Here is a 17,734-nt window from a genome sequence, read left to right as displayed (position 1 = left end):
TGTTGAAGTTTAACACATTTAGTCCATCTTCGTTTATTTTGTGTTTGTCTTGTGTTTTTTTTTTTTTGTTCTCACAGGTCAACTTTTCACGTCACATCCGTCCAGACATGAAAACTCACCTGGATCGTCCGTTAGTCGTCGACCCCCGCGAGAACCGAAACAACAACACCAACAAAAACACTGCCAACAATTCAGACCTCTGTGTCACCCAGCACCGCTCTGCAGACGAACTTCACAAGCAAACACAGCTCCAACAGTACCACAGCCAACCGAGTGGGGGTGGTGGAGGAGGTTCAAGCCCCCCCAGGCCTCCGCTTGATCGAGGGGAGTCCACAGAAAGTAGGCGAAGCCGCAGAGGTGAGCACCACCACCACAAGTCTCATGTCCGATTGGATGCTACGGTCATTCCCGGTCCTGGCTCGGAGGAGAGGCCGGCCAGACGCCATCACCACACCCGGAGCGGCAGTCAGGGCGGAGGACAGTCGAAGCACAGGAAGCCCAGGTCGCACAGAAAAAATGCGGAAACTGGAGAGGATGGTGGTGGAGAAGGAGCTGGAAAATCAGGGAAACATAGGAGTAAAGGAATAGAGGGCGGTGGAGAAGGAGGTGAACAGGAGGGAGCTGGCGACGGCAGCGAGAGGAAGCCGAGAAAAAGTCGGCACGGCAACCAAGACGGAGAGGGGAGGAGAATGTGCCAGCACAGGAGGAAGTAAGTCCCTCTAACTTCCTCTGAATCCAAATGCTTATTTCTTCTCTAATATTCCTCCTAAATCACCATTTCTAATTATTTATCTTCTTTGTTAACTTTTTTATCTCTTAAGGGAATGCAGTGTCCCAAACCTCTCCACTACCCGACCCATTCAGAAGAGCCTCTCTAGACAGAATAGTCAGTACAGCGAGGATATGGACAACCTCATGAATACCAAACTGGTTTCTGGCTCTTCTCAGCTCAATGAAGGTCACAGTAATCCTCTTGCCAATCACACAGTGGCCCCTGGCTTTGGTTCTGCCCTACATCTTGCTAGAAGTGGCACTCATGGAAGCTTAGTTACATTAGATAGCTATGGGAACATCGGACATCACCGTGCACACAGTGTGATTAGGCTGCCCCACCCTGACTACACAGCTCTGGACATGCCAATATTCCCATCCATTAATGCCATACTGCAAGGTAAGGCCAGAACCAAGATGATGTGTTTCCTGTTGTCTGCCTCTTCTTAAATAACAAACAAAAGAAAATTTTGCCATGTCACCCTTTAAATTTTGTTCTCTGGTTTTGGTCCAGTTAATAAAAATGCCAACACTGAGCCTCTTCCAGCAAAGGAGGATAAGGATGATGACGATGATAAGGGAGGTGAAGGAGGTCCCAGGCCCATGCCTCCCTATAGCTCCATGTTCATCCTGTCCACCACTAATCCGTAAGAGATACATAAACACATACTGAGATAAACAATGGGTAAGGTAATGAACAGTGCAGCATTTGTCTCATGCTGAGTTCACCTTTGAATTCAGAACCTATTTGATTTTTTTTGAAGGGGTAAAATTGTCGAGCAATTCATACACTTAAACCCTGCACTCAGACTCAAAGTTAATGGGTGTTCAAGGCTACAAGCTTTAGATGATTAGGGGATAAACATTGCTTCATCTCTGCATAACATAGGCATGTTATGGTTATGGTGGTGAACTGGTCTATAATCAATACTAAGACCTTTTTATTCAGAGACTGAGCTATAATTACATTTAAAAAGGAGCCAATGTTACCCCGTTATTATTCACACTCACCTAACAGAATCAGATTGTGCCACCCCAGAGAATGCTTTGAAATAGCATTTTGGTTTTTGCAGAATTAGGCCACATTCAGTGCAACAATGCGAGGCTGGTGAGGTCTCAAAAGCCCAATAACTTTGTCCCCAGGTTTCATCTTTGTACAATAAAATCAAAGCAGCAGGAGAAACAAATGTACCGTTGGTCTTTTGTAGGTTCTGTATAAATTAGTTGACTTCCAACAGCAATATTTTCAATGAGACAACCCAAGGGATGGAGTTAGATGAGACACTAACAACTCTGAGATTTTATGAGACATGTAAGGTGTATAAGATATAAAGTTCTTTACAGCTATTTAATAATTTGGGTTTTGTTGTAGAGATTCAGCATTTTAACTGGAGGAAGTAACAGCACCATTTATAGAGTAACTTTAACTTATATACATTCTAAATGGCAAAACTAATAAAACCCCGTTTCTAATTGTATTTAGACATTTGTTTGTAATTTACAGTTTAAGTGCTTGTAGATCCTGTAAACAGGATACCTAAAACAGGAATGTGGTAAACTGACGCAACAATAAATAATCTATGAAAAAGTAGAAACTGAACTCCAGTTCTGTTGATTATACTGTACCTGCAAAGGGGGTAAGTTTTAAGCATATCACTTGTGTTTAAAAAAATGTACTTGTGTGCTTCTAGCTTTCGGCGAGCATGTCACTACGTTTGCACTCTACGTTATTTTGAAATGTGCATCCTGCTGGTCATTGCCATGAGCAGTATAGCCTTGGCTGCTGAGGATCCCGTCTGGCCTGATTCCCCTCGAAACAATGTAAGAAAGCCAACTTAATTTATTTCTTTCCTGCAGGAGTCAGATATTTTTATCAAAGTTTCTTCTTGTCAGATGTAGCAACGAATAATTATCATCTTTATATCTGTGCAGGTACTTCGCTATTTTGACTATGTCTTCACAGGAGTGTTTACATTTGAAATGCTGATAAAGGTGAAGGCAAACTAACAAATTAACAATCACCATATCTGAGATGCCATCATCTCTTTATAAAGCCCTTAAGTTGGTTGACTTCTGTCTCTGTTTCAGATGGTGGATCTAGGGTTGGTTTTGCACCAGGGCTCTTATTTCCGGGACTTGTGGAACATCCTTGACTTTATAGTGGTTAGTGGTGCTCTGGTGGCCTTTGCCTTCACGTAAGTGTCCCTCCTTTCCCTATCATGTCCTTGCTCCTGCACCTCTTTCAACTTTACCATTTCCTTGAAATCCTGCCTCCACTGTTCCTCTTCTTTATCACATATGGTTCATTTGGGGTCATACACTTCCTTCCTGTTAGTTCTTCGTTTTGTTTTTCTTCCTATACCATTCATCTCCACTCATACTTTTAGCAAATATCTTTTTCTTGTCACCTATCACCTTGTTAGTTTTCTGCTGTTGTTATACAAACGGCAAGTCCTCTTATTTAGCCATTTTCCCTTATTTTTGTTTGTTTCACGGCCATCTTTGGTCCTGTAGTCCTTCCCTTTCTGAGCTCCTCCACCTTTAAAGCCCTCCCCCATCTGCTTTATACCCCTGCAAATAAAATAAAAAATAGTGTCCCAGCTTCTCCCTCCTATCTGCCTTCTCTCCCCTGTGTGAGAGGTGAGGACCACCCTGTGCACCTTTAACCCTTTAGCGCCCAGGGCATTCTAGAGTTAAACGGCCCAATGCAAATCCAGGCCAGGTCTTGCTGAACTTGGTTCGAATAATCTTCACACCCTTCCTCCTCGACAAAGCAGGTACTTTAAACTCTGATTAATCTGCATGAGAGTTTGAAAATAAAAAATAGTTTGTAAGTTATGGTGGACATTAGGTTATTCTATACTGTGTACAAAAATAGAACTTAATGATTTAATGTATAAAAGCGGCAAATTGGTGAATTAACACCTGTTTTTCCTTTTTCCTTTTTTTTTTTTTTTGCTACTCTGGATGTTGGAAGATATGTCATTACTACTTTTATACAGTCACTTCAATATATGAGCAAAAATTTTATCATTGTAGTGTTAAGTGAACATACTTTTCTATGGCAATTATGTTTAAAAAGCTTTAAACTGCCCTCAGTTTGGAGAAACAGAGTTAAACTCTGACTGGATTGATGAGCTAATGGCTACTCCAAGAAGTAGGGCCAAAATGGATTGCTGCCATCTTAAAACATCAAAGTAAAAAAATGATAATAATAAAACTGTTTCATGTGAATGCCAATTAATACCCCTATGCTGCCACAATTGGCTGGTACTGGTGAACCCAATGGTGCACGCAGGCAGGCAAGGACTCAGGATAGATATATATATAAAATAAATAATTTATTAACAGAACAAAAAGAGCTGACGGGGCAGCAAAGCAAATGTAGAATGAACAGGGGGCTACTCGTGATACAGACCAGTGAACAGATAACAATGCCAGGGCAAGGACTAACACAGAGACACAGAGTTATATACAGGAAACGCCAATTAGACCAAGTGAAGACAACTGTGAGTAATCACAGATGCCAGAGAAAAAGACAGAGGAAGCAAGACATGAACACGATACAAGATGGGTCTAGAAACTAAAGAAACACAAACCCTATAAAGATAGAAACAGAGGATCAGGGGAAACAGACATAAACACGACACTAGGGACAAAACCACAACTCCTACATATACAGTGCAATCCAGCAGCATTACTTATGGAGTTTTATGGTTATTTGCTTGTGCATGTAGTGGATGTAGTGTTTCTAGCACAGCCTGGGCACTGTAAATTGAATGCCTCTATCAAGCAAAGCAGATGAACTGTAAAGTTTGTTATCTTGTAATTCTTCTAAAAAACAGCTACTACTCTTCCACCACATCCAGTAGGCCTCTCTGTGTTAAAATAAGTGCTTCTACTTGGATTTATGTATGGGGCATGTCCTCCCATCACCTGAGTAATATGCCTCTCGATCCCCTGCCAGATGACAAATTGCCGTTTTGATGTGGGTTGCCCCGCTGCCTGAATCAGACTCTAGTCTGGACTTGGCTGCCCACTAAACTCTCCTCCACATGTACGTGACTGCCTGCATCTCAAAGAGCGAGGTCCCGGTTTGCTCTGAGGGCTGAACAAGGGTTGACGGATGAGCCGAGCTTGGAGGTTTGGTGTGACGGGGAGTATGCTGGTGACTCACAGTTGGATTCTAACTCTGGTGTGGTACAATAATCTTGCCACAACTTAAGAATAATATTTACACCATCAACTATGAGTATGCTGAATACACATATCTGTAGCCTATGCACACCTAATTACCACCCATCAGGTTTTAAAATACAGTCAGTGTTGTCACTGGATTTGGTTTCTGTCACAGCTCATGCATAGTATCTGAATCATTTTTATAAGTGAGTGTTTTTCACTAATGTTCTCCCTCCATGTCTTGTTTTTCTTTGTGTAAGCTTGATTAGATATGTGCACATCTATCTATAACTTTGTGTTCTTCGCCCTTGTTGCATTTCATGTGTTTATGTACAGTATGTGGGTCAGTTTAGCGTTGGGATCTCTTCTGTTGCAGATTAATTACTTGCCATAGAAGTTTTAAGGCTAAATTAAAGTATGCAAAATCATACTGTGATTATATTAAAGGTTAAGCCATTTATTAAGAATTTAACAAATAAACCTGTTTTAACCACAGTCAAGCTTTACTACACCGATGGCTAATGGGTAGAGGGAACCAGTCAGACCAGATTCATTCGCATCAAGATAGCGCTTTAATTCAATTGCTGGAAATCAAACAGCGCTCTAGAAAGGATCAGTAGTCCTGTTGGAGATGTTTATCACTCCTTTAATCCAATCAGTCCAGTCTGAGAACTCCACTGTCTTTTGTCATTTTTGCTGCCGTCCTGCTTATTTCTGCAGTTTAGTTCTTGTCCAGACTGGATTCTGATCCTACAGGGATTCCTCAGCACTCATCCCTTCGTTTTATTCTACTGTATGTTTAAATAGGTTTTTTATGCAGGCATGTTAACCTAATAGTTTATTCATGTGCTTTAAAGGAACTGCTAATGTATATATATATATATGTATTCTGTGATATTTTGCCTGTTGGTATGTGCATCTATCTTTAGTGTGGTAGCAGTAGTCTGTTAGTTTTAGGCTTGATCTGACAGCAAGATTTTGTTTTTCCTTTTACCCTTACTCTGTCTCTCATATGGATGTTTTACCTCCTTTCTTTGTGTCCCATTCTGTGTTTTTCTCCCGCTTTTTGTCTTTGGTCTACTCCCTTCCTTGCTGTCTTTCATTCTTTTCTCACTTCTTCATTTGGATCCCCAACAGCGGCGGCGGGTAAAGTTTTCTGTTCTTCCTTGTCTTTCTCCTCCTCATTTCCTTCTGCGCTCTTCACATCTGTTCTTCTGATTACCGTCCTGTTCTCTTTTCATCCATCCAGCATAACAGCTGAAAATTGTCCTTATCCATTGTTCACCATGGAACTACTCTGCTTTAAATGCAACTAAACTCGTATTAACATGCATCATATCTCAGCTGAATCACACGGAGGCTAAATGACTTTCTGTGCTAATGGAATGCCTGCCACAACATATTATGAATGAAGTATATGTGGAAAAAAAAAAAAAAATTCAAGAAATACAGAATCTTATAATAAAATACCTTGAAAAGGATGAAAATAGGACAAGAAACTGAATGCTTTACATAGATGCCACCATGCACACTGAGTCTCACGCTTGTAAGTAACCACCAGCAGTCTACCATCTGGTGTGACATCTGGAAGAACCAAGCAGCTGTGAACCCAGCTGCTGTTTCCTGAAAGGACCATTTTAGCAACCTTTGAACTATAATGTCCTTACGTCTTTTTTAAAAAAGTGTTTAACACGTACACAGTGCATATTATTTGTTTACAAGTATCATTGTGTAACTAACCATTCAAATATAGTCTTGTGATTTTCACCAAAGGTTTAACTGGCAACTAATCAGGAAATACTGTACAGTCCCATTGTCTTGGCTAAAAGCTCTTCAAGACAAGATTCCATGTTGTTTGAACAATGCTGCAAAGCAGTTAATCCTAGTTGTATTTTAGAGCTTCTAGAGATGTTGACTCATATAAAGAGAGGGTTTGGCTTTTGATTAAAGTGTTTACCTCCTTGAAAAACAGTGATGCTACTCAAATGTGACTCACAATAGACAAGAAACCTTTTCTGTAAGTTCAATTTTTAAGGGGGAAGTTTTCTTTTCATAGCTAGCTATGAAGTCAAGCCTGATGTTACAGCTAAAACCCTCTCTAAAAGTCTCCATCACTCAGACTGCTGCTAAAAAGAAGGACTATTGCAGCATGGAAAGCAAGGTTTCAATGCAGCATGAGTGTATTTCATCATTGGCTGGGCATGTTCAAGCCAAGGCTTTAGCCACATGTGGAAAGCATTGAAATATTTTGCAAAGTGTTTTAACAAATATAGCTACAAAACAGCGTTCCCATAGGGATTTCTGTATGTTAGCAATGTACTGTCGTTTTAAAGTATCATCGAAACTTAGCATGTAGCTACAGTGCTGATGCCACACTTAGAAATAAGACTGACGTGCAATATGATAGCAACCCTGCATGTGTTGCTATGTATTTAACTCAGACGCAGTTACTCACTTTGAGTTAACTCGAACCATCAAGAAATGGCGGCCCACGGCCATTTTGGAATCAAAAGGTCTAAGGTTGTTTTATATATATATATATATATATATATCTGAACCTGCTGACGCTGAATTTATGTGTATGTACATGCTCACATGTAGGGGGAGCAGTAAGGGAAAAGACATCAGTACTATCAAGTCTTTGAGGGTTCTGCGAGTGCTACGTCCTTTGAAGACTATTAAACGTCTTCCCAAACTCAAGGTATGTTCGCCTACGTGTTGTTTCTCCTCAGGGTTAATGAAACAGTTCTTGAGTGGGAGGTTTGTTGAGATGTTACCAAGGATCAAAACAAATAATCTCGTTTATTTATTTATTTATTTATTTATTTATTTATTTATTTATTCTGTAACCAATTTCTTTGCCTCTGTTTTTGTCTTTTTTTCCACCCTCAGGCCGTGTTTGATTGCGTGGTGAACTCTCTGAAGAATGTGCTGAACATCTTGATTGTCTACCTACTCTTCATGTTCATTTTTGCGGTGGTGGCTGTGCAGCTTTTCAAGGGGCGCTTTTTTTACTGCACTGATGAATCCAAAGAGTTTGAGCGTGACTGCAGGTCAGGAGGAGCAAGTTATAAGCATCTGTGTCCTGAAGTGTTGAAATTTGATTTCCCTTCATACATTTTCACTGCGTTATATTGGGGTATTTTTTAGTAGAAATGTTGCTATCTTTGGCATCTGCTCAAAAAGCCAATATATGAAAGCTGTTTACTCAAACTGATGATTTTTCAGAGGCGAGTATCTGGTGTATGAGCGTGATAACGAAGTGAGGGCGCAGAAGCGGGAGTGGAAGAAATACGATTTCCACTATGATAACGTGGCTTGGGCCCTTCTTACCCTCTTCACTGTTTCCACTGGAGAGGGGTGGCCGCAGTGAGTATACAGTAATAAGCACAGTCTCCTACAGTGCACTCATGCTTTCTGGCGTCCTATAACCTTCTTGTGTCTCCATCTCCACTTCTGCAGGGTGCTAAAACATTCAGTAGATGCGACCTACGAGAATCAGGGCCCAAGCCCGGGATACCGGATGGAGATGTCCATCTTTTACGTGGTGTACTTCGTGGTCTTCCCCTTCTTCTTCGTCAACATTTTCGTAGCGCTCATTATCATCACCTTCCAAGAACAAGGAGACAAGATGATGGAGGACTATAGTTTAGAAAAGAATGAGGTGAGGAACAAAAAGGGAACGCAATAAAAGAGTTAGAGGAAAACTTAAACAGAGATTAAACTCACACTTTTTCCTTTTTTATTTTTATTTTTTTGTACAGAGAGCCTGTATAGACTTTGCCATCAACGCCAAGCCTCTGACACGTCACATGCCTCAGAACAAGTTGAGCTTTCAGTATCGAATGTGGGAGTTTGTGGTGTCACCACCTTTTGAATATACTATCATGGCTATGATTGCACTCAACACGATAGTGCTGATGATGAAGGTAACATTGTACAAGCTGCAAACATTAAGATAGCATTTGTTACCTGTTGAGATCTGGCACTAGCATGTACCCTGGTTAATCTGAACGCAAGTGAACCAATCTAAGCTTGAGTTTTCACACCGGGCAGTAAAATGCGTCCTGAGTTAAGCATTGTGATCAAATGACCTTCTTTATAAGCAAATAAACTCTTAAGCCTGTTTCCCAAAACATTTTCAATCCAGGCCTGAGACACCTTCTCGTTTTGTCCTCGTTTATGTAAAGACCAAGACGGTATGAGAAGGTTGAAGTCAACCAGCTGCTGTCATGCCTGTGAGCCACTTAGTGAGGTAGTAAAAAAGCAGAAAAGATCAAAACATGTAAGAATCAGGAAGTGAGGTTGTGAAACCATGCAGTTAATAAGTCAGCAGCTTTCATGGAATCATAAGTCAGTAAGTGGTTCTTCACTGTGGTCCATAACAGTTTTGATATAGGCTATTAAACAAATGTGGATACAACTATAAAATACTGATTCTGAATGTAGTCAGGGGGATCAGATCTAAATAAGCCTACCGTCAGTCCCAAGTGTGTCCACACCTACATTTAGAGCTGTTTACTTGTGAAAGGATTGTCTTTGATGCAAGTTAGTGCCATGTCTGAATGAGGCCTTAGATTTTTGGCTGTTTCTGTGTTCCTTTAAATGAAAACACACAATCAAAGCAGACAGATTCCAACAGTGCTGTTCGATTCTAAATGTGTTGAAATATATCGCTTTATCCTAATTTTTGCCCGTGTTTAAATTAATGCACATTTGTCTGTGTTTATGGCATGAATTAATGCCCTCTCTGTGTGTACGTGTGTGTTTGTTTATAGTATGACGAAGCTTCTCCCACCTACGAAGCTGTGTTAGCCAACCTGAACATAGTGTTTACCTCCCTCTTCTCCTTGGAGTGTGTACTCAAGATCATTGCCTTCGGAGCTTTGGTGAGTGGAGTTATTTGTGTGGGCCTGTGTTTTGAGAGGATAAACTGCTCTACCGTAACTTTGTAGAACTGCTGAAATTATAATTAGATATTGTTAACAGATTTTGTTGATATATATGTATATGATCAGCAACAAATTGCGTTCAGTAGAGGTCCACGGCAAAGTAACTGGCAAGAAATGAATAAAATAAGTTCATGTGGGAGGAGATCAAGGACAGAGGGGGAGCTGTAAGAAAGTAATTAGAGGAATGGGAGTGAATGACAAATTTGTAGCAAAAAATAGAATCAAGGATTACTCAGAGGGTGGCGATTAAGAGAATGTGCTTCAACTGGATCAGCAACAAATACTGTAATACTGTCCCTCAGGAATGTCTGTCTTTGTGTGTATGGGATATATTTTTTAGATAGCCACCTCTCTTGCGCTTGTCCCGTGCCCCCACATGTCTAATGCACAGTTTGGCCACAGGCAGAATGATGGAAAGCAAATGGAGTGCTTGTATATCATCGTTTTGTCCTTACCATCCCACAGTCTTTCTCTTTGAGTCACTCTTATTTATTACAAATCACACATGGCAAAACTTGATCATGCTTGTAGATTTGTGTGCTGTATATGCATGAGTAGAAGAAGATGTAGGGTAATGTATACATTGTGTGAGGCATTGTTGGCTGTTTTCATTATCTGATGCAGCAGAATTTGTCCTTAGTCTGTCTGCTGGCATCCATCCACAGGCCTTCACTGATGGTCTATTTGTCTTATCTAATTTCTTCTTGTTCCTATCCAATTCTGACATGTCTTTTTTCACTTTCTCTCTCTCTCTTTTTCTCTCCAATGCTCATTTTGTCTTACTCGTCTTTTTTCTGCATTTTTCCCCCCCATTTTAATATAACCTCATTCATGAAACATTCATTCCCTTATTATTTCAATATGGTCTGCCATATGATATGATCTTATGGTTTCTGTCAATATTTATATCCTTTGTTCTTTTCTACCTTTCTGCTTCTCTGCCACATTCATATTTTTCTGCTGTTTTTGTCCCCTTGCTGCATTTCACCTAAATTTTTCCATTTCTACCCACATTTTATTTATCTTTCTCTTGTCATTCACTTGTTCTTGTTCTTCTTTCTGTATTTTTTTTTCTTCATATTTTTATCTGATCACAGAATTATTTCAAAGATGCCTGGAATATTTTTGACTGTGTGACAGTTCTGGGCAGCATCACTGACATCCTGGTGACAGAGCTCGGGGTAAGTAGCACAATATTAGATATTTGTTTGCATGTGTGTGTTTTAAACAGAAGAACAGTATGATAATAAATTAAGGAGGGTTCCACGAGTGAAAACTATTTGGCGTGCTGCAGCGTGAACTTTCCCATCTGTCACATATACAAGAGAAGGCAAGGAGTAATGGGAGAGCATCAGTTAGACGCCACCGTTGACTCTAGCGTAGCTCAGTCATGCATGTCCACATCTTGAAAGGCTTATATAATTGTCCCAATTGGTGGGACGGGAATCCAGCTAGCCAAGTCTGAGCAGCTATCAGCGAGGCAAGAAGAATCGATGCCAGAGAGCCAGTGAACAGCTTGTCGAATCAGCCAATCATGTCATCAGCTTGTGTCAGATGTTTAACGAGCACTACAACTAACATTGTGAAGTTCCCTCAAAATTGTTCCTTTGCAGCATATTCATAATTATAAAAATGGGAATAAAAAAAAAAGACAAATCCGTTTTTCCCATTCAAATGTCTGTTCAGAACAAACTGAAATGCCCAACAAAATAACAGGAATCTGTGTGTAAGTGCACATGTCCCATTTGTCGTGTATAGTTGAGGTGAGTGTCATTATTAAGAAAGTGCTTTGATTTGTTCATCTGTGAAGCTGTGCTCATTCTGAACGTCGTGCCTTTTGTGCTCAGATGCAACAGAGTTGTGCACAGTTATGAGTAGGTGTGTGGATAGAAGTTTCTCTTGGCTGGTACAAACTAAAGTCATGAGGTTACAGCTGGAGCTAAAAAGCACATTTATCATTTGGCCTAAGAAATCACTGAGTAAATGTTGCAAGTTAAAAACCAAAGAAAAAGGGATGCACACGTGTAGACTCGTCGGTTTGGACTAAATTCAGCTTAGCAATGGTCAAAAAATGGGCCGGAGAATACAAATTTATTTGTACCGCATAAACAAATTAAAATGTGTTTTTTGTGTTGCTAGTGGTTTACTTAGTAGCAATTAGTATCTTACCTGCTGTAGACAGTAGTCAGAGTGATAGTTGAAGATGTTAATTTGACTCACTGCTTGCAAGCTGTCATTTTCAAATGCCATTTTCAATGTTTCCAATAGTTTTCAGAAATAGTATTGTGTTTTACAAAGATGGAAAACAACACATAAAATAATGGTTTTAGAAAAATTGCATTTCCTTGTGAGCAAGGCCTTAAGCAATCTGAACTGTAAACCTTTATTAGTTGAACAAGCTTGTTAATTTTACACCATGTCAAACTGTGTATGAGACCATTGTTCATGTTTTCAGTCATAAAACATCAGTATTGGTAATTGATACTCTATGTACAGAGACTGCTTAGTGTAATAATCCATTCATCAGATGTGACTAATTGCACCATTTTAATCTCTTATTTGGGTAGATAGGCGAAAACCTCTATAAAACATCAGTAGGATAATTTAATCACAAGTGTAGCAACACAAATTTTGTTGGGTTGAGAAACAAATGTCCCATGCAAAAGTGGTAAGGTGTCACATGGTGAATATACAATACTATAGCTGAAACTAAGGACCATTTTGTAGCTGTTAGCCCATCTCACCCATGCGAATACTTCCTGAATCTTCAAATCAAGCTAACTCTGTCTGCCGTCTAAAGCAAATAAGATATTAGCCAGGGGTGCAACAGTGCACAGAAATCATAATTTAGTATACTGTGTTTTCAAAAGTTATGTATGGTTGGGCACATTTTTAAGACAGCAGAGGGATGATACCAGATGTTTTGCATGCTACTGTTTCTATAGCCCTGGATTTCCATCAGTCATTTATGGTATTACTTGCAGAACTCTTGAATGAGTTTTGAACAAATTTGTACTTTGTTAAATAAGGCTAGTAACTAGTAACTTACTGGCTAAAAAGCAAATGATCTTAAACTTGGTAACAGCGCTCTGTTATGTTTTTACATCTTTGGTACTGAGAGCAAAGTATAACCAGCATGTCAGGAGCTATGTTGTTCATTTTGCTTTGGCCATGTCTTATTGTTATGGGCAACTTTCACTCTCATTGTTTTTTTTTTTTTTTCCTTATACCAGGATTTGCATTTAGGTGTATTTCTGAATAAGTGATGAAGCTCTATGTTGAACAATATTATTAACTTTTCCACCCATCTTTGTTTATTGTCATTGTAGTTATCAGTTGTGTGTAGCGCGCACGTAGCTCTCTGCATGGCGGAGCTTCCTTTGCTACTTTTTCAACAGTTTAGTTCTGCACATTAAACTTATTTATTGCACACATTGATTTCATACCTGGGTGCCAAACTGAAAGACCTGAACCAGAATTTTTTTACATCACTAGAAGTGACTACTGCACAACCCTGCCTAAATATATACTCTATATAAATAATAATACACAATGATTTTACAAGCTTCTGTTATTGTCTCGGGGCGGATGGCTTCATAGAATGTGATAACTTTGTGTGGAATTCTGGAATAGGTTCAATCCAAAACCATTTCAAGTTTCTACCTTTGAATAGCAAAGTCAGATTTTTATGGTATTTGCTGTAATAATGCTTCAGAATTATGTGATAATTATTTGATAATTGTTTACCATCGGTGTTATAAATACCAATGAATCAAGGCACTATGAAAAGGCATGTTTTTTTCATAATTTATTTTTTTTATTTTATAATTAATTCTTGGGATCCTGTTGGGAGTTTAGACCTTTTTTCCAAGTCCTACTGCCTTTTTTTTCACCATAAGAAGGAAAAAAAAAAGAAAAGGAAAAAAAAGGGAAAAAAAGAGAAAGAAGGAAAGAAAAAAAAGTCCTACTGCCTTGATTCTTGGTATCCTCCATGTTGTACAAAAGCTATACACTATCTGTTACTGTGCTGATTTGTCTCTGTTCTATTGGTTTATGTCTTGTTTTTGTTTTTTATCTTTTCACATGCTTTCTTTAAACCGTCCACAAACTTAATGACGACCTTCTGTAATCTACTTTGCCCTATCCCTTTCTCTACCCCCTCCCTCGACTACTTGCTGTGGTTCTGCCCAATCAAAATGCACTATGAATCCTCTGTGCCCACCTCTGACAACTGGCTTGGTCAATCTGTCTGGTTGCTCTTCAAATCAACCACAAATCCCAAACATTTGCTGCTATAAACCATATCTGCAACATCCACATGTAGATGGTTTGTAATTTTTTTTATTTTGGAGATCTTATTTTGCTGCATGTGTTTTATCTGCATTCCCAGAAGTGTTATGGCTGGGGTTTGTGCATGCCGAGCTTGACTACATTCACCCACAACAGTCATGCATCCTTTACTAAGAACAAACTCTTAGTTTGTAAAGGGTTAGACTCCAAAAACAGGTGTAGACTGCTACATCTATTCATTGAAATTAGCCCTTTCATTATCCAAGCTTACAATGTACACAGTCACCCACACACCGGTAGTTTTTCTCTGCCAGCAACACGGAGTCCAAGGCTTTGCTTCTGGCAGAGAGAGCAAATGATGCATGATGACCCTTGCATGTCTTTGGCAGGAACCCTTTGATTTCCAGAACACACATGTGCACACACCGAATAATGCAGCATATGCTGTACAAGAAATAAAACTTGCATGTGCTGTAGCCAGTTCCATTTTTTAGTGTCACACTGCAGCGTTTTCTTCTTTACTGTGGTAAACAGTAGAAGAATACATAATGTACGCATAGGGTTTTTGTTAAGCACACATCAAATCAAAGTAAATAAATTAAATATCACCTTTTTCGTTTTTGTTTGTAAGGTGAAAAATGGGGCTAAAAACGTACAAAACCACTCCACAAATTTGGATTTTGTTGATTGCATCACTGCTACAATGTGTCCTATTGATGCATGAGCTGCTGGTAAACTGCATGTTTGCATCTGCATGACGTGGGCTTGCCGTTTCTCAAAAACTGCATCTTTGCCTTGAGAGAATTAGTGCATTTGGTTGTCTTTCTAAGACAATGTTCTGAGAATCCTGCACTCAAACGGTTCACTGTTTCTACCACAGTTACTACTAATAAATATCCCCTAATTGGATGAAACTAGTTAGATTTGGATGTTTTTCCCCCTGTGTTGCATTGTTTGGTTTTGTCTGACCTACTGGATATGAAAAGCTTGTTGGAGCCTTGCTGACTTGAGTTTGCTTTGACTGATTTGACTCTTGATTATTTCATTTTTATTGACTTTGAATCTTCATAAGTTTGATCGTTCCCCCCTCTGTATGTGCTTTTTGTTTTGGGTACCTTATTTGCACAAATTGCAGTGTCACTAACTTCTCTTTCATTTTATTCCAACCCCGAATCTTCTCCTCTTGTCACCCCACTCTGCTTTCTTTTTTCTCCCCTATTTTCTTTCCTAACTTCAACTTCCCCGTCTGTCTTTATCTCTGGTCATGATGCTCCTGTGCTTTAGGATAATTTCATCAACTTGAGTTTCCTGAGGCTGTTCAGGGCAGCTCGTCTCATCAAGCTGCTCAGGCAGGGAGAAACCATCCGCATCCTGCTCTGGACCTTCGTTCAGTCTTTCAAGGTTTACTCCCAATTACACAGCATAACACATCCTGATATTACAGGCACTCACATGTGCAAACAGACTGCAGGTTACAAAACTGTTCACACTCTATGTCAATCTTTCTATTTTGTAGACTTGCAAAATGAAATTTTAAATAATTTTCACTGTGATTATAAGTACTAATTATAACTAGAAAGTTCCTTGAGAAACTTTGACAGGACTGCCATGTGGCGGCCAATTTAAAAAATAAGTTTTTACTGTACTAAAACACAAAGTTTGTTTTCTCAGTCATCCAGGTATATAACAACAAAAAAGGTTGAATCATGTCATCTGGACTTCGTTTTTTTTGTTAAAAAGAAACGTTTCGCCCCTCATCCAAGAGGCTTCGTCAGTCTGAGGCCTAGCCATCTGGTATTACCCAGAAGCCACCCTGACTCTTGTGTTTCAAGCCTGCCTCAGATACCCCTGAAGTCTGGCCTTTTCACTAATGGTTTCAAAAACACAAAGTTTGTTTTCTCAGTCATCCAGGTATATAATATACCTTTAACTTTGACTAGTTTTCCAGTCCCTGCTGTAGAAAAACATTCACACAGCATGATGCTGCCACCGTCATGCTTCCCTGGTCTTGTCCTTACTGGACAAAAAGTGTAATATTAGTCTTGACCACATCAACTTCTTCAATATTGTTGGAAAGCACAGTCTACCTTACTGTTTATTTTACTTTATCTTTAATTAATGGTGTTTTGTTTGTTTTCCTGGCCACATTTATTGAAAGCCCATTTCTGTTCAGTTTGACTTTTAAAGTAAGTCTGCATTAGGGGTTGAATCGACTAATCGACTAGTCAACCTGTCGATTCTAGGACATCTCGCGAGTTTTTATGTTTTGCGTTGACTAGTCGCAGTCACCACTGCCTGCCCCACTGTTCCCAGCCCTATTCCACCCAATCGACATGGTGGATTAAATAAAATAAAACTAAAAACAGCAGTGCGGTAGAGCTGTCATTTATAACATGGACTCCACCACCACCTGCCCCGCTGCTCTTAGCCTTATTTTTTACGTGTTGCACGTTTCTTTCACTTTTGCAGCTTAATAATAGTTTTGGCTGTGACTTATTTGCAGTGGGATAAATGGTAGGAGCATAAATATATGTCCAATGTTTAGTTGTTCCTTTTCAAAAAAAAAATAAAATAATAAATTACCTTTTTTTTGCAAATATGATATAGCGTCTTGAGTTCCTATGACGTCATCGACTAGTCGACGTAGACTCGACTTTTATCATGTTAAAGTCTACTTTAAAAACATGTAGTTGGTTAACCCCTAGTCTGCATATGCAAATGAATGCACAACACGTTTACTTTTTTTTACGATCTAAAACAAGTTCAAATTCTCACTTACCGGCTTTAATCTGAAGTTTATTTATTCATTTATTTTAACAATATTAAGTATAATCACATTTTAAAATCCCATGAAATTCCAAGTTGACTGAAACCAAAGCAACAATTAGAAGAGCACCAAGGAGGTTAATACATTTGAAAACCACTGTAAAACTTGGCACTGGCTAAATACTAAACAATTAATGTGTGTCTCCTCAGGCGCTGCCTTATGTCTGCCTTCTCATTGCCATGCTGTTTTTCATCTACGCCATCATCGGGATGCAGGTGGGTGAGAGTCGACCTCAAACTTCCTACGGTGCTTTCACGATGCATTAAATAGATTTATCCAAGTAGACGTTATGAGAGGAGAGGAGGAGCAAGATTATGGAAATGACATCAGTAGTACTGATAAATTGTTTAATATCTTAAACAAACTCATTGCAAACTAGAAAAGCAAACACAAAAAGTTGTGAGCTAAATCAAATGGTGCAGTTTTAAGTTTACTCCTGTAGTTTTCTATATATATTCATTTGCAATTTTGGAATGCTTTCAGTGTAAACAAAGCACTCACCTGAATTTGCCCATTAAAAACAAACATTTAGACATTTAAGCCACGTGACCGACCTATACTAAGCTGGCTGTAGCCTGTGCAGGTAAACAAACATGGCAGAACCGGACATGCATGGAATCAAGAAAACATTTAGAATATATGTAAGTAAGGAGACTTTATTTTCATTTGCATCACATGTGGTACATGAGGTGGAACGAAATTGTGTACTCAATGT

At 39.3% G+C, this 17,734-nt stretch overlaps 1 protein-coding gene across 1 annotated transcript in view; it reads left to right on the top strand.

The window, feature by feature from the left end:
* cacna1aa (calcium channel, voltage-dependent, P/Q type, alpha 1A subunit, a) overlaps positions 1-17,734 on the top strand; it is a 110,513-nt gene that overhangs the window by 58,772 nt on the left and 34,007 nt on the right. The window contains exons 19-34 of the mRNA XM_037688521.1: positions 78-709; positions 822-1,171; positions 1,286-1,418; positions 2,463-2,592; positions 2,704-2,763; positions 2,860-2,966; positions 7,552-7,651; positions 7,843-8,003; positions 8,179-8,319; positions 8,413-8,614; positions 8,715-8,879; positions 9,729-9,839; positions 11,000-11,083; positions 14,227-14,229; positions 15,477-15,593; positions 17,169-17,230. Coding sequence (XP_037544449.1) covers positions 78-709; positions 822-1,171; positions 1,286-1,418; positions 2,463-2,592; positions 2,704-2,763; positions 2,860-2,966; positions 7,552-7,651; positions 7,843-8,003; positions 8,179-8,319; positions 8,413-8,614; positions 8,715-8,879; positions 9,729-9,839; positions 11,000-11,083; positions 14,227-14,229; positions 15,477-15,593; positions 17,169-17,230 — 2,558 coding nt within the window. The remainder of the gene's footprint in view (positions 1-77; positions 710-821; positions 1,172-1,285; positions 1,419-2,462; positions 2,593-2,703; positions 2,764-2,859; positions 2,967-7,551; positions 7,652-7,842; positions 8,004-8,178; positions 8,320-8,412; positions 8,615-8,714; positions 8,880-9,728; positions 9,840-10,999; positions 11,084-14,226; positions 14,230-15,476; positions 15,594-17,168; positions 17,231-17,734) is intronic.

The sequence above is a fragment of the Nematolebias whitei genome, chromosome 15, assembly GCF_014905685.2.
Source record: "Nematolebias whitei isolate Nwh7 chromosome 15, NemWhi1, whole genome shotgun sequence".
NCBI lineage: Eukaryota > Metazoa > Chordata > Actinopteri > Cyprinodontiformes > Rivulidae > Nematolebias > Nematolebias whitei.
This window is presented reverse-complemented; position numbering and strand designations above follow the sequence as displayed.